The following is an 18,062-nucleotide window of genomic DNA, read 5'->3' as shown; positions in this document are numbered from 1 at the left end:
CCCGTTTGAATGTGGTACAGAATTGACTGTTGCGAAACTCTTATGTCTCGGTGATGAAACTAGTTTAAAACTAACAGCCCCCACATTCTAAATGGCACTGACAAGAAAACAGAAGAAAGTATCAATTAGAAGGCTTTTCAATTCACATATCACAACGCTTACAAAAATGTGCCATGGATGTACTGCAGCAACACTAACTGTACTGTATTAACTATGGTAGTTGTGGCAGAAAAACTTTCTAAATGAATTTAGACTGCTGTTTTTTCATTACAAAAATGCCATAGCTCTTTATATAGAAACCATAGTTCCTAATCATGGTAGTGAAGAGCCACGCATGGTTTTACATTACAAATATCATTGTTAAAACTATGGATACTATGGAAGAACTATGGTGCATTTTCATAATTATGGACCAAGCAATCAGTTTTCCATCTGTGTAAAATCTGTAGTCTTGTAATGCTCTCTGATTGTAGGAAAACATAAGTTGTTTTGTTTGCCTTCAGAAATTCTAAGAGATGACTGTAGTTTTATCAGTAGGAGCCTGATGAAAGAAATCTGTAAAGAAGATGCAACTGTCACACTGTCAGTATATTTAAATTTAGCCATATAAAAATTAGGTGTTAATTGTTTTCCACAGATGTTACTGTTGTTAATATCATAATTTTCATCTGCATCCCAACCTCAAAATAAATGCTGTACTGTCAAATGTGCATTTAAATGCACAAAACATGTAATATTATTGGTAATTTGACCAACACGCGTTAATACTGGTCCACCCTTGTGGACTTGTGGACGCACGTAAAACTGCACCTCTGCTGAAAAAAATCCTAGGGGAAACACTGACAAAAATAGAAATATTTCTATGACAGTGACACGCTCCTATTATAAGCATAGAAAATGTGATTCTCGTCAGGTTTTGAATGTATTCTCTGTTAAGTTATAGAAAATGTAATTATTATTAATAATTTCTATCTACTGAAAAACAAATCATGGCTAGTATTAACAGCGATTGTATTGGCACGCACTTCTATCGGTCGATTTTGAAAAACTAAATTAATTTATTGAAACGCGAAACACGTTGCGCATGGTCATGAAAATAGAGTCCTAAGTATTTTAAAACATGATTAAAAAATAAAACAACATTTTTGTCCCTTTTGGCTAACCGTAGTTCCACACACATTGTGTACAACTGATTCATCATGTGTTTTAAGTTATTTTAGAAGATAGCAGGCTGAAAATAGGACAAAATAGGTGTTTATGAGAAAAAGTAGTTGCTAGATTTGCCAGAGTTTTGCAAAAAATAAACACATATGTCCTTGCTCGTGACTTAAAGTTGGCAAATTCCTGTATATATTAATCTTTATTTTCACGGTTCATACTGTATATCTAAATATTTGGTACTTTCTGCAACAGATGGACCAACTCAATTCAGTTTCCAATATCTCACCAAGACGAAGACTTACTGAAAAACGGGGGTAACCCACCCTTAGCACCACCCATGCATATTAATATTTAACTATTTCATTTAAGTAGTGTGTTCAATAACATATTAGTTTTTGCTGTGATATCGAAATTGGTATAGTACAGTTTCACTGATATTGGTATCGACCACTGAAATTTTGGTATTGTGACAACCCTACATTACAACACTATCAGGACATTTCTCTTTTATTTTCTAGAGTGTCTTATTTGTTTACTTTTCCCACTTTTTCTTTGTCACACACACACACACACATTTTTTTTTTTAATTCTTACCTTGCAGCCCTCGCACGTTATCACGCCATAATGAATGCCTGATGATTTGTCTCCACAGATCTTGCAGGGAATTATTTCGATTTGAGCTGCGGAGAAAGAAAAGAGAGAAGATGCTGTCAAGATTTTTCACTGTCACCAGTCAGCGCGCAACACCTCATCCGTGGCTGCATGTTGCGACATGAAACGGCGCCTAGCTTCAAACGCATCATATCCCTGCCACCCATCCTCAGCTGCGTGCTGTTTGTAAGAGGCCATCTTGACTTAAAACAGAAGCCCCTCATAAAGCACTGCAATCATGATGTCAGCTCACACCATAGAAAAAGCACTCTCGAAATAAAGCACTGCTACTTCCCACAGAGCCTTTGGGCAATAATATCGGCATAAAAAATGAGACAGGGAGCTGCCCTTAACCACATGACCGGGCCTTTTACACCACTGGAACATCACTTCAATGCTGCCTGTTAAACTTCAAAGCTACAGTGGTAGAAAGTTTTACTACTACTAAGACACAGTGGAGTCCAACTGCAGTGTGGATTACAGGCATAGGATAGACACTGAGGAAAAACAATGAAATGACGGCTTGCATTTTGGCATGATGTCATGAGGATAAGGTGCCCAGAATGCAATTGTGCAGCAGTAAAGTGTGTGTCCAGGAGAAATGCCTATACACCATTTGCCTGGTTTGAAGCTGTGAGACTTTTAAAGGGATAGTTTACCTCAAAATTAAAATTGTGTAATTTACTCTATGTCATGTCGTTCTGAACCTCTATGACTTTCTGTCTTCTGCGGAGCACCAAAGGAGAAGTTTAGCGGAATGTAGGTGATTCTAACGAAATCTGTCCAAAAATATCCAGGTCCTAATTTACTCCGAAATCAAAAAAAAACAAATTGGAAATAGTATTTTACATAATAGAAAATTAAGCCAATTTTAGGGCCATTATGATTTTTTACATTGTGATGGTATTTTTATGACAATTATGCATATTTTATCCCCCCCCCCCCCCCCGCAATGCAAAAAATATTTCATTTTGACATTCTCATTACCGCAATATGAAAAGAGAAGAAAAAATATTTACATTTTACAGCATTTGTACATCATAGAAGTGCTCCCTTGGTACTGTTTTTCCTTTTCGCTGTTTTTTAATTCTAGAATACAGCTTATAACAGCATTTGCTAACTTTAATCAGAAAAAAAGTGACTATGTTATGGTAAAGAGAGTTTGTTCACTGAAAACAATGTGAATAGTAAAAGTAACATTTTATTTCTGGAAAATATAATGTCATATTTTTTTTATTTGGTGTTAAATATGACCAGCACATTTTCTAGAAAGGTTTCGTGAAAATCACCCATGTCCATGCTGCTCTCTTGAATACAATGAAACAATGAAAGTGGATAGTGACCAGGGGCTTTCAAGCTCCAAAAATGGCAAAAAACAAAAAACAAACAAACAAACAAACAAACAAAAAAACACCTTAAAGGCATCATAAAATTAGTCTATATGACTTGTGCACTATATTCCAAGTATTCTGAAAGTATATCATAGCTTTGTGTAAGGAACAGATTGAAATTTCAGTTGTTATTCTCTGAAAATCGTATTTGACAGCCGTAGTCACAATTCACTTTTATTTTATGAAAGAGCAACTTAGACAATCAACTGTAAATAATTTATTTTGTGTTTAAAAAAAAAAAAAAAAAAAAAGACGTGGGTTTCAAAAGACATGAGATGACATGACATGTTGTGATTTTTAGGTAAATTATTCCTTAAAGCTTCAAGTCTGTCTGGCCACTGCAGGGAAGTGCACTTTCCAACTTGCAGTTATTGATTTCCAACAGATAAAACACTCCAAAATCCTCTCACTAAGTGCAGTTGCTTAGGCTAACCTGCTTTATAAAGTTGGGCATATCAAAGTACAGTCCATGGCAACATAATCACATCAAAGGACCTAAACTAAACCTCTGGCCATTGCAAAATAGACCTTACCATGCAGGAGCTTCACTCTATATTTAGCCGGATTAGAGCTGAACAGTCACTGTTTAATGTAGCCTAAGCATTTTATTTCTACTTGACAGAAATCGCTCCCTCTAGTTCCGATAGATCCCGAGCCAAAGTTCCCCGCAGCTACTTGCCTACCTCCAGCCAAAATACTGTGGCTCGATAATATTTTAGTGAACCTTATAAATCCAATCGTACGGAATTAATTTGCAAGCATCAAATTTGCCAGCGCTGAGTGCCGCATCCGCAGCGGCCACGAGCCCATTTCATCATCTGCCTGCCAGCTCCTGTTGTGTCATCCGGATAATGTCACTGTCCCCACGGCGCGGCCTGTGGTCTCCCTCTCTACCTTTCTCACTCAGCTCCATGCTGCTGATCCACTAACCCTCTATGCTCACAGCCAGTACACAGTCTGTCCTTTCAACGTGCTCTTGCAGCCTGTAAACAACATATTAGCCTACATTTCATGTCGACAACTGAGTGCCCGCTGATATGAGCTATTTCCATTCTCAAGAGAGCTTCTTCCGCTCTTGCCCTTATCGAGGTTGTACTAAGTGCACACTCAGCAATGGCTAGCGCCAAGGTGCTTTAAAATCTAAAATAATATATAAATGCTGTACTTACTGATCATATTATTTTAGCATGAATTTTTAATGAGAAAAGCATAATTGTTTCATTTCTGAAAAGAAAAGGGAAAAAAAAGCGTGGGCAGTGCACACTGTGTTGTTTGTTTTTGTGTTCTCTCGGCATGAGCATTAGCGCGCCAGTGTGTTCCTACTCCTTTAGCATTTTCAGCCTCATTACTTACATAATTTGTTCTGACATGCACTCACAACAACTGAAGCATGCTGTAATTAAGGCTGGCTGTGGTTGAGGTCCAGGAGAGAAGTTGCAATACCAGATCCCTACCATAAGGTGGCAGTATAAGGCTGTGACAATGTACTAATCCCAGCATCCACGGTCTGCCCCACAGGCTGAAAAGGCTTGGGCCTTCACACTGTTGGCATCACAGACAGGCCTGTGGCTTCGAACCTGGAGCTCCTACCCGTCTCCTTCCCCAGGCACTGCTCAGAGGGCCCTTCATTTCTCCCGGAGAGAATCAGGTACTCTCGCTGACAAAGCTCGTGCCACATCAGGTGAACGTATTGGAAGAGGGCATAGTGCTGTGCTGGGCGATGATGAGATTCGGTCTGCCTAACTCAAATACTCTCCGCTCTCCCTTGCCAGGCCTCCACATGAAACACTTGCTAAGCTCTTTGTCTCCTGCCTGGCTCTCGCTGCGGGTTGCTGTGCCGGATTGGTACTTCCTTTGTCTACGGAGAGTGCTAAACCAAAATTGTTCTGCTGAAGAAATCCTCACAGCAAGGGTAGGATGGGGAGCAATTCATCCAGCTCCAGTTCAAACACACTCGCATAACAGAAACTGAGATATATTTGTGCGAAGTGATTTCCATGTTAACAGTGTGGTGTTTGCCTATAGTGGATAACTGAATATTTCCCCTAACAAAAAAAGTACCATGGTATTTACTGCCTTTTAGACATGGTATCATAAAATCATGTTTTTTTGTTGTTGTTTTTTTACACTACCATCATGGAAATATAAAGTATCACGTATTGTAAATACCATGGTATATGGATTATCATACAGTACTATGGTATAACCATCTGATACAATCACATTATCACAACAGTACTTTTTGTAAGGAAAATGTCTTGAGAAAGAAAAAGGGTTCCCAAATTTTTTTATCAATGAATTTCCACAGCTTTCCACAAAGTCGTGATTACTATTTAAGAGTTTTTAAATGTCATCCCAGATGTGTATGACTTTCTTTAGCAGAACACAAATGAAGATTTTTAGATTTTTAGATTCCAAGATTTTTAGAAGAATATTTCAGCTCTGTTGGTCCATACAATGTAAGTGAATGGTGATCAGATCTTTGTATCTCCAAAAATCACATTAAGGTAACACAAAAGTAATCCATATGACTCCAGTGGCTAAATCCATATCTTCAGAAGAGATATTATAGGAGTGAGTGTGAAACAGATCAATATTTAAGTCCTTTTTATACAATAAATCTCCACTTTAACTTTCACTTTCAGATGTGAAAGTGAAACTAAACAGGTACGACATGAGATTTTCAGATGTAAAAGTGAAAGTGGATATTTAGACATTTATTTATTTATTTTATCTGTTTCTCACCCACACCTAATATATTGCTTCTGAAGACATGGATTTAAACACGGGAGTCTTACGGATTACTTCTATGTTTCCTTTATGTGATTTTTGGAGCTACAAAGGTCTGATCACCATTCACTTGCATTGTGAGGACCTACAGAGCTGAGATATTCTTCTAAAAATCTTTGATTGTGTTCTGCTGAAAAAGAAAGTCATTCACATCTGGGATGGCATGAGAGTGAGCAAATGATGAGAGAATTTTCATTTTTGGGTGAACTATCCCTTTAGACTTCCATTCATTTCTATAAATTTGCTAAAAATGACCATTTTAAAATTACCCTGCTATTTCCAGGTTTTCCATGATCGTGTAAGCCCTAAATGAAGCTTTTTGTGACTATCCATCCTAGACAATTTTCCAAAAATAAATGTACCACCCAGGACAGAAAGCGATGTTTACGACTCCATTTAAAGTACAAGAGGTAGGCTGGTGCTATACCACATATCAGCAGGCACAAATATTACACCCCACCACTAGCAGAGATACCTCAGCCTATAGGCTTCATCAGAGAGGCCACAAACACCCAGCACACTCATAGTTACGCAAATGAAAACACAGTAAAAGGGCACAGGGCTGTGGTCAAGATCAAACTCTGGCACTAAATGAGTCCCAAAGCGCCTGAATATGGCGCTGGGGAAAACAGAACTGTGTGGCAGCAAAGAGCAAATGGTGATGCAGCTCGTTAGATTGGCCCACTCTGTTGTGACTTACTGAATCCCACTTCAAGGTCACTGAGTCAGAGCCGACAGTGAGACAGAGCCCTGAGGAGAGAGTGACGTGTCACTTTGCTGTCCCCTCTATCTCCTAATGCCATCTTTCTCTCTGTCTGTTGCCCTTCATCCCTCTCTCTCTACGCTCCCATACAACCATGTAATGTGTTAATGTGTTAAAAATATATTTTTTGGCTATAATTGCTAATTTATATTTATATAATTTATGATTTATTATTTTTATAATTTATAGTTAAAAATAATTTAAATCAAGCAAACACAGAAATAGTTTATTTCAATGTTTCAACTTGTTTCTTACCTCTGTATATGACCACTCTTCTTACCACTATATATTTAATATATGTTATATATATTATTTATAATATATTTTATATATTTTATAATATCTTTAGAAATTAAAAGTTTAAAAGAAAAAAAAAAATTTCAATTTATTTCAAACATATTTATTACAATATGTTTTAAAATATATTTCAGACAACCATCTCCACCATGCCCTTTATAGCCCTCAAATCAGACCTCAAGGGAGAAAAGCCCCTCTGTTTCTGCTAACATCAAACACACTTGTCACTTGCTCACCAAATGGCCATTTTAATTGGTCCAGCACATAGATCATGCACATAAATTCAGACTGAGGCCATATTTCATAGCCCACTGTCAGCTGTGACAGAACACCACACTGAGACTTCTTAGCCATGCTGTGCTACGACTAAGAAACACAGCAATAACATGTCCAGAGTTACCAGATCTCACGAGAAAAAACACACAATCAGATCTGTCAAAACAAGCACAAAATAAGGGACTTGCCTTACCAACATAAACCTAAATAAGCGACTCCAGATTTTTGTGCAGACTGTTAGCCTCAATCACCATTCAGTTTCATAGTGTGGGGGAAAAAATGCAAGACACTTTAATTTTGTATAAGTCTTTCTTCTCAGAAATAAAAATGCAAAGAGTGAAAACAGCAGCAAAATGAGGCTCATCAAAAAGCAGAGACAATAATCGTTTCACTGTAATGTGTGCTAACGGCTCGGCGCTAACTGTCACAGTCGCTCTGTGTTCTTTAGCACGTTATCGCTGACATCAGCATTACAAAGGCGCTTATTCTCCAAGCTGAGCGCTTTTTCAGCGTGCTTCTTAAATGTGCTCTCGCCTCATTTGTACCTGAAGAGTTTCATTCAGAGAGTGAGGCGAAAAGTGTGATGTTGACACAATGTATTGAGGCAGTGTGAAATATTCAAGAACGTTCGCTCACTAATGGAGGACTCTAGCAGTCAGCTAGACACACATGTGGGGGAGGAATGATTGCTAACTGAGTGCTCCTTACAGTCTGCGGGTTCAAAAAAGCTTTTTTAGTCTTCAATTCAGCAGTATAACATCTTTCTTGTTTGCATGGCATGCTGACTAGCGAAGGGGCTATGCGCTAGCAACACTTGTGCCACATTTCCTCTAAGCAAATCAACATAAAATTGCCTCTAGTTATTCGCGCTCTGGGCTAAAATCTCTCTGAAATTGTTAGCATAACCTGGCAACTTTTGTCAACTTTTAGGAATACACTAGCATGCCCTCAAAGCCAATATACACTCACCAAGCACTTTATTAGGTACACCTGTACATCTACTTATTCATGCGATTATCTATTCAGCCAATCGTGTGGCAGCAGTGCAAGGCATAAAATCATGCAGATACGGGTCAGGAGCTTCAGTTAATATTCACATCAACCATCAGAATGGGGAAAAAACTTGATCTCAGTGATTTTGACCGTGACATGATTGTTGGTGCCAGATTGGCTGGTTTGAGTATTTCTGTAACTGCTGATCTCCTGGGATTTTCAGGCACAACAGTCCCTAGAGTTTACTCAGAATGGTGCCAAAAACAAAAAAACATCCAGTGAGTGGCAGTTCTGCAGACAGAAATGCCTTGTTGATGAGAGAGGTCAACGGAGAATGGCCAGAGTTGTCTGAGCTGACAGAAATGCTACGGTAACTCAGATAAACCCTCTGTATAATTGTAGTGAGCAGAATAGCATCTCAGAATGCACAACACATCAAACCTTGAGGCGGATTGGCTACAACAGCAGAAGACCACGTCGGGCACATTATTAGGACCATAGTGTTCCTAATAAAGTGCTTGGTGAGTGTATATATATATATATATATATATATATATATATATATATATATATATATATATATATATATATATATTACACACATGAACCACAAGCAACTCCAATAAACTAAACAGGACAAAAACTCATGCCATTTATGGGCTTTCATGGCGTCTTTAAAGCTGCATTGTGTGATTTCTGCAGCTTAAGTGAATGGCGTGAATTTGGGGGTGGGACTTTCTGTTTGTCCAACAAATGGGAGATAGGGGGAAGTCTTTGAAACTTGTTTAAAAGTGGCCATTATTTAGCAACTCTGTTTGGTGCTGCTAGTGGTGCAGAAATAACACTGCCGCTTTAAATGCAACGATGCCACTGGCCTGCACTACTCTCTGTTTTTCCCTATGTCAGTGTGTTTTTGTGTGTAGGAGGTTGCTAATGTGGTTGTGTGTTGACAGCTGTCAGTGACCACATGACGCAAGCCAGTGAGCTCATGTCAGGGGATTATGTAAGTGATTGGACAGCCATGCTGGAATTGCGCACAGTGCCACATTACAGCCAGATTAACAACGGTCCTTCGGGCCAGAGAACACGGACAAACAGCAGTTTAATCAAATTCCTCTGAAATGTTTCACTGCTGTTCCAGATTGTAACTGTAAATAATGCAGCCCATGTACATTATCCAAGTGTCCTTTGTGGCAAAACACAAACCACTGGTTTAATTAGGGTGGGTTAAATATAGATTGAAGAAAATATGTCAGTAGGAAGAACTCCAGCTAAGGAGATCTGGTAGCTTTTCAGTTTGGTTTACGAGATGAGTGAAGGTTTTACAAAGAGTAAGAATAATCTAAAATTACTCACTGAGGTTATGTGGCATAATATAAAAGAAGACAATATATTAAGAGTTTCAGAAGAAAATGCGAGTGGTGCTTGCCTGGGCAAAATTCGCAGCTACGATGCTAGGGTGTTTTGAATGGTTGCCACGGAGTTGCTATGAGGTTCCTAAGGTCTTAAATGGTTTTTAGCATGTTGCTATGTGTTACTAGGTTACTAGGTATACCCTACATAACATACTCTACTGACTATATTTCAAGAACATATAGGGCCCAGGTCCCTCCGTGGTTGTTTGCTGTCGGTTGTGAGGGTTTCACTTGGGTGTTCGCCGTTGGTACAGGGGTACCTATGAACGATCTGGGGCTTGGCAGAACAGATCAGGGGCTTAAAACCCCCAGTCCGGCCAAACATACCCCCTTCCCCCCCTTGTGACAACACTGCTCATCCCTAGCTTGGCATATGTCCCTTCTTCAATGTAAGTATATAGGATCAAGTGTTGTGCGCATGACTGTTTCCGTTTTGACATCAAAAGTGGAGAATAAGCCAATGATTTCAAATCTCATGCAAATTAGGTTTTCTAGCATTGACAGATTTTTGAATAAGCTGATTTTTGGTAGTTATCAGCATTGTATTGGTGTGCATGTAAGCACAATCACTGTTAGTTCATTTTAACCATTGTTGACTAATGTAAACATATAAAACCCTATCGTACACTTACCAAATTTTGCCACCATGCAAAAGTAAGTTTTCAAGCATGCAGACCGATGCAAACAGAGCCATTCGATCACATGGGTATGTTTGTTTGGCCATGTGCATGTTTGTTTGCGCTCCCTGCTTAATTCTTCACTTTAATCACAGTTCGCTGTCTTGATCCACAGTCACTCGAGACAGTCTGAGAGCTGAGAAGATCAGATGCGATAAGGATGAGAGAGAGACAGACAGAGACAACAACAACTCTCTTTTTCCCTCTTGTTGCTCCTGTAAATCGCTGAAGTGGTGTGTTGGACCCAGGGCTGGCTGCTTGACTTTGGGCAGCTTTCAGGAGTGAACTCATGCATACATCCATGTGTTTGTTTGTGTGTGAGGCCATTAATTTTTCAGTGCCACACACACAACACAAGATCCCTCTCAGCAAATGGCACGAGCATAGGAGAGTTTTCCCATCACAGTAAGGAGACATCTTACTTCAAGTGCCTGTTTCTTCTTTATTTATTCTGTACAGGTGGTATAATGAAAGTGAATGATGACCATGAATGCCACTGGCTCCTATCCACTTGCACTGTATGAAAAAGAGCAGCTTTCAATGATTTAAATGCACATTTCTGGCCATTAAGTTTCGAAAATACAGTGTCACAGGACTATTTTTTTAATCCTTCCTCATCTCGCTACTCAAATGTATGCAAAAATGACGTTGGCGTAATATTGTATATATTGGCGTAATATAAATATTGATACTTGTACTATATTGTACTTGTGTGTGATAATTTAGAAAAAATAATGTGGGAAAACATGGCTTTTTAATATATACGATAACTTAAAATGTGATTTTTACTGTTTTATTTATTTATTTATTTTTTATCTGCTCCACTTTTTCTCCCCAATTTGGAGTACCCACTTCCGAATGCACTTTAAGTCCTCGTGGTGGCGTAGTGACTCGCCTCAATCCAGGTGGCGTAGGACGAATCTCAGTTGCCTCCGTGTCTGAGACCGTCAACCCGCGCATCTTATCACGTGGCTTGTTGAGCGCATTACCGCGGAGACATAGTGCGTGTGGAGGCTTCACGCCATCCACCGCGGCATCCACGCACAACTCACCACGTGCCCCACCAAGATCGAGAACCACATTATAGCGACCACGAGGAGATTACCCCATGTGACTCTACCCTCCCTAGCAACCGGGTCAATTTGGTTGCTTAGGAGACCTGGCTGGAGTCACTCAGCACGCCCACTCCAGGGGTGGTTGTCAGCATCTTTACTCGCTGAGCTACCCAGGCCTCCGATTTTTACTGTGTTTTAATTCTAATATGAAACATTTTAAAACTAATTTGTCTATAATGACAGTTTGGTTAAAATGACAAATCATTTGGTTCCTCTGATTGAAAAATAAGGACCGTTTTAAGCGATTCTAGATCAATAAATATCTAGATATATATCAAATATTGATATATAAAATACAGATATATAGACCATTTCAAGGATGTAAACAAAAACAAAGAAATTAGAATGCAACTATTCCTGAAGAACTTCCGGATCCTTTGAATAAAGGCTCTGAGTTAACATATTTTCCTCAAACAATTACTTGAAGTGACTTATCCAGACGTGTTCTTGATACTGAACGTCTACGTGAGAGAGGTGATGAAACTGTACCTTACTTTAGATGCTCACAATTATTTCCTCAACGGAGAGATCGGGAATATTGGATCACTCCTATTATAATCAATGAAGCCGTTCAGGCTTCATGACCTGCAGACAATGTAAGGATTTCTTTTTTGTGTGTTCCTAATTTGTAAGTCATTTTGGATAAAAGTGTCTGCTAAATGACTAAATGTAAAAGTTAATGACTTGCACAGTTACATTCGTTATAATGGGAGCGATCTACAGTCACTGTTAGAGCTCTACATCTCAAACTTGCAATTAGTTGGCACAAATTTTGTTCACCTACCAGACATAAGATGTGTGCTACAGTTGTTAGTACTGCACATATCCAGCCGTCTCGCTTCACTGCTGCGGCTCATGTGTTCATTTGCGGTTGCTTATTTGGAGATCTAAACACTTTTATTTCAGTTAGTTCCAGGCATCCAGTGAGCATCCAGCCACCGAACAACATGGTCCACATATTAATAATGACATTTTATGACAACTGTGTTATGAATGAAGCACCTCCCGCTGTTATTTTGAATGAGTATGACAACTAGTAGGAAATGTTCAAGGAACAAAGACATCACTTCCTTAAACCGACGAATAGTCCTTGAAATGGTCTATATATAAATATATTTTAGCTACAGTATATCGCTCAGCTCTAGTACTAATTTATGTGTTGTGGCAAATATTGACGAGCTTTCTGGCAGCAAGTTTGAGCAAGAGTGCACTCTTGGGAAAAGAACAAAACGATGGGGGTTATGCTACAGGCAAGTTGCATGGAGAGTAGCATGTGTGCAGAACTCTCTCCTCTGCCCTGCCCTGATATTTACACCTGAGCTTCCCCCTTTCTTTTCCTTTTTCCTGTCTCTATATCTCTCTGTCCTCTCCTCCATCTCTTTTGCTCTGTGACAGGCAAAGCACTTCCATCGGAGCAAGGAGTTCTGGAGCCACAGGGCACACCACCTCTCACTGTGGCACTGTGCGCCTGGATCCCAAGGAACAGAGAGACAGGGAAAGGAAGAAGAGAAAGACAGAGCGAGAGGTGCATTTGCATCACATCACCGTCTCCGCTGTGTTGCTCCGAAAAACACAAATCAAACGTGTGTGAACCCTCCGTGAGCATACATATTTTACATTGATTTGAAAACAAGCCATATTGGAGTCATTACTGCAATCGCACAGCACATAATTCAGGTCACGATTTTAAAAACTAAATTAGTCACTTGTACGTAAACTGTCAGAAAACACTCACCACAACTCACCAAATTCCGCCAAGCCTCTAGTTTATTCTCGTCCCTAGTTATGGCTAAGGTCCCTACTTCAAAGTCTAAGAGATTTTTTGCCCATTTAATCATCCACTAGACAAAAAACCTAAGTCTGATTGCTTAAAAAGAAAGGGCAGACCTCTCCTTAACAAGCCACAATATTCATGTCTGTAACACAAAGGGTATGGGATGAGATACACATCGCATTTTCATACTTAAGAGTTAGAGGTTTGTTCAAGTCTTGAATACTGAGCAAGAGCCCACCATCTTCTATTTTTGTTTACGAAAGCCATGTGTGGCAAAGCTTGACATTGCACATGGCTGACACATTATTGAAACTAAAACATCAGAAGAGCCATTTTTGGAGTCATGCTCCCTCTGTTTTATTCCAGTTTTGCAACTCCGAGCAGAAGTTTCACCCATAGCTTTCCATTCAACACCGGGCAAGACATGTCAACTCTGATCTCGAACATGCAATATAAATTTGAGCCCTGTATGGCTGATTTAATCTTTGATTTGGCGCTTCAATGTCCTATAGCTGAGTTTTTCTGCTAAACACCAATTGGATTGCACTGATTTCTATAGGGAAGCCAATTCGATGCAATGAATAAACGATTTAAATGGTGGAATGAATGGAGTATGTAATAGAGGTTAGACTCAGTGGCGTAACTTGGATGTTGCGGGCCCCATTGCAAAGAAACTGTCAGGCCCGCATTCATTTTTATGGTTTCTTTTGGTTGACCGTTGCAGGCCCCCAGTCACCCCGGGCCCTAGGGTGGCTGCCCACCCTGCCCTCCCTCTAGTTACACCCCTGGGTAGACTATTCATGATATATTCATGATGATTTTGTTGACAATATGAAATTAAGCAAAACTTTGAATATTGTGAAAACACTTATTTGAATACACTTTTTGGCCATTAAGTTTTCTAAATACTGTGCCATTAGACTAGTTTCATGACCCTTCCTTATGGCACAATTTGTAAAATGCAAAGGGGGGGATATACATATATTGAAAGGTACAAAAAATGTTAATAAAATAACAGCCGGCGCAATTACACTCAGGAAACCTTTGCACAACAACAAAGAAGCTTGTACCGTTGCACAGGGGAATTCTCTTTCCATGCGCTGTTGATACTTTAGCCCTATAATTGCTGCATTAGTATGCAATTCCGCGAGAAGCATCTCGGCTGTGGATCTTCATGGAATTTGTTCTGCACAATAAGACTCCCCTCTGCACAAAGACATGAATGTAACAGCAGCATCACAGGGTGCATGTGTGACTGGATTGGGAAGTGTGATTGACACACATGTGTGGATAAGTTCTTTAAAGACAGACAGGGAGTGTGAATATTCACTCATGGAAAGGTGTATGCCATATAGTCCACTAAATGAGAAATAAAGTAATAAAGTCACCAATGACTTAATTGATTTGACTTGCAGTCGAATGCAGTACCTACTGGTGAAAACTGAATGTTTTAATCATTCCTTAAATTATCTTATCTATAAACTCTCCTTAGGAAAGATTGTGCTGTATTCATATTCCTAATAACTAATACTCTAACCACCCACACACAGCAATAACAAACCTCATTAACTCAGGCCAATTGGGAGAAACGGCTTCTTACTGATTTCCATTGAGAATGTTTCCACGGCAGCCAGCAGGGTTTCCAAATGGACACAGTCAATGGGCCAAAGCGAGTCAACCTGCAGCTGGGTCTGTAACACCTGACTGCCCAATGTTCTGTCCACAGCACCACATGGTTTCACTTGAACACAGAAACACTGTACGGCCTGTAATTATTGTGCAATGAATTAAATACTGGAGTAAACATTTAAAAGTGTGGTAAAGCAGTTTCAGAACTGGCTAGCTTGCAGTAAGGCATTCTTTTGTACTATTTTGTAGGAAATATAAATATGATTTGTTGAATTTCCAGACAGTGCTGAATGACATAAAAATAAATAAATAAATAGCCTAGTACACTGTAAATAGTAATAGTTATCTCAAATTGAAATACTCAACTTAAGTTTTTACTATTCTTACTAGTTTTAATTAAGTTACCGTTACTCTCTAAATCCTATAGTTGTCATTAATAAAAACAAGTGGTCCTAATTAAACAGTTCTTGAAATGTCACATTTTGGAATCATAACTCAAATACATAAGTTCTTTCAACTTTGACTTTGAGTACTACTGACTCAAAATTATCAGACACAAAATTGCGGCTATGTGGAATACCCATAAACCCTTGCACTTGAATAAATTATGTATGTTTGGTCAAAACAATGGAACTTTTGTAGAAAAATTATAATTCTTATTTAAAAATGTATTTAGTTTAAATTCTTATGACTATTGTCGTTGTTTTGTTGTAGTTGATAGTTGTGATTTGTTTGAAGTAACCATGAGGGTGATTAGTGTTACCTCTGGTGAACTTGGAGCCTGTTAAATTCAAGCCATTCTTCTTTACTCAGTTGTACTTTACAAAAGTGCAGATTTACATGCATTAAGAATACTGAGTAGAGTCCAGTCAGAATTTCCCTTATGCTGTATAAGACACGCTATAACCCAATTTAATTTATTAAATCAAAACATTGATACTTTAATCATAGATGAGTTTAGTTTACTTGTAACTAGTTAACGTTACTTAAAAAAATTACATTCAGTTTACTTGAGCCAAATAAGTAAGTTATTATTAACTTATAAAAAGCATGCAAACCGATTGCCTTGAAAAATCTAAGTAAGGTCAACTAATTTGACTTTACTGTGTAACAACACTGTTAGAACATGTTCAGATATTAAACACCCTTGTCATAATTCATTCAGGATGTTTTTGAATACTTAACCATATATATACACATACATACACTAATATATATTTTTTTCAAAATATTCTAGTGGCATGGTAATATTGCAATACCCAAACCTCAAAATACTGGCAATGCACCACAAATATTAATAAATACGCTAGTACCATGACTGTAATAACATAAATGGTAGCAGCTTAATTCATTTGCATGGAAAATTATTTCTCCAATAACATAAAATAACCCAATACAGATTGTAATTTACACTTTTATAACCTAATACACTTTATAATAAGTGTCATTATTAAGCCATTAACAATCTTTATATAATGTCTAAAAGATCAATAGTTCATGTACATTCAAATATAGATTGAATATATACATTTCTAACTGCATATATATTAGCCATCTATTATTTATTCATACATTTCCATATATATTAATCAAGCATAACGTAAATATGATTCATGTTATAAATTAATGGTATTATAAAGTGTTACTACACTCAAAAATATTTTAGCTTATTTTTAAAATGTATGCATTTCAATTTTATAACAAAATTCATCAAATTCATCTTAAAATGTAATTATATAATGTTAAAAAAAATTAAATAAATAAAACAAACTATCTAGATTTTTTTATTTTATTAAATATTACTCATAAATTATTATCGATTACTATAATTATGATAATGACTGTTTGGTATCAGAATACTTTAGCTGGTATATTGTTGTAAGATATGGTTATGGTGTCGTGACATCCCTATTAATGTATGGTTTCTGCCAAACTATTGCAAGGTGTGTGATGTCCAACATTAACTGGTTAAAACCATGTTGCCTTGAATTGTGTAAGTGTGTGTGTATGCATGCATGCATGCATGCGTGTGTGGGTTTGCTGATATAGCTGAGGGATAAAGTGTTCCATTTACCCAGAGACTAGCTCTGCTTTTCTGCTCGTTTCAGGGGAATCGGACCAAACACCTGGCCTGCTTCCTTACTCAGCCGTTCCAGTCCTATCTAAATCTGCATTCACACATAAATCATCAGCCAATCCTTTCCTGTCCAAACGTCTACTGATCCTCAGATTTTCAACCGCCCAACTCGCAAGCAGTTCACAGCTCGTTTCTTGTTGTCCTCTAGAGCATACTAGCCAGAGGCGTCTTGCAACTATTTTTCTTTAGGTAAATGATCCCTTTAATTATCAAACATACATTTATTTTCTTAAATTCCTTTCAAAATCCATTTGGTGTAAAGACGGGCATGACATTTCTGATACTAGCCGAGTAATGTCTGATGTGATTGCTCAGACGTGGTTTCAAACAGGCTGCCTTTGCCTTTTGCCCGGCTGTCTGTGTAAGCAGACGGCCTCAGCACTGAGTCTTTCAGAGTACAGTAGGGCACGCTCGTTGCCCCTGCCCCAGCTGGCCTTGTCAGTCAGCCCCAATAACGTCTCCAGTCCTTTCAGAATGTGTCACCGTGCTAACCATCATATCAGTTTACATAACAAGCATTGTGTCCTGGGTTTCAAGGTCAAACCCGTTCCAGTGACTGCCTTTACAGTGGCATACAGTGTGGAGCTGACAACCATACCAGGAATGCAACTATTAAATATCAAGCAGGCATTTTAGAGACTAAAATGACATGCTTGCTCATTGAAAAGTGTTTTGGATCTCTGAAATGTGCAATCTGGCCTCATAGAAACACATTAATGTATCTAGATTTTTACAAAATTATTTTTAATTAAATTATTCTGTATCTCTGCAGTTTCTCAATGAAATGAACACTAGAGCTGCTACAACACCAATGACTTTTATTTTCTTTCACTCAGATCAGTAAAAGGGCAGATAAGCGGTTTATAAACACTTACTTTTTGCCCTGTTCCACACACAATGTTTTCTTATGACATCTAAGCACTTACTATTGCGCATGACTTGTCAGGCGACGTATTTTAACGTTTGCATTATGAAACCAATTATATTTACAAG

At 38.3% G+C, this 18,062-nt stretch overlaps 1 protein-coding gene across 2 annotated transcripts in view; it reads right to left on the bottom strand.

Moving 5' to 3' along the window:
- The window catches only part of LOC127437416 (nuclear receptor ROR-alpha A-like), a 447,320-nt gene that overhangs the window by 22,092 nt on the left and 407,166 nt on the right, over positions 1–18,062 (bottom strand). For both annotated transcript variants that reach the window (XM_051692304.1, XM_051692305.1), the window contains one exon: positions 1,756–1,841. In XM_051692304.1, the coding sequence (XP_051548264.1) occupies positions 1,756–1,841 (86 nt within the window). The remainder of the gene's footprint in view (positions 1–1,755; positions 1,842–18,062) is intronic.

This window comes from Myxocyprinus asiaticus, chromosome 48 (genome assembly GCF_019703515.2).
Source record: "Myxocyprinus asiaticus isolate MX2 ecotype Aquarium Trade chromosome 48, UBuf_Myxa_2, whole genome shotgun sequence".
Taxonomy (NCBI): Eukaryota; Metazoa; Chordata; class Actinopteri; order Cypriniformes; family Catostomidae; genus Myxocyprinus; species Myxocyprinus asiaticus.
This window is presented reverse-complemented; position numbering and strand designations above follow the sequence as displayed.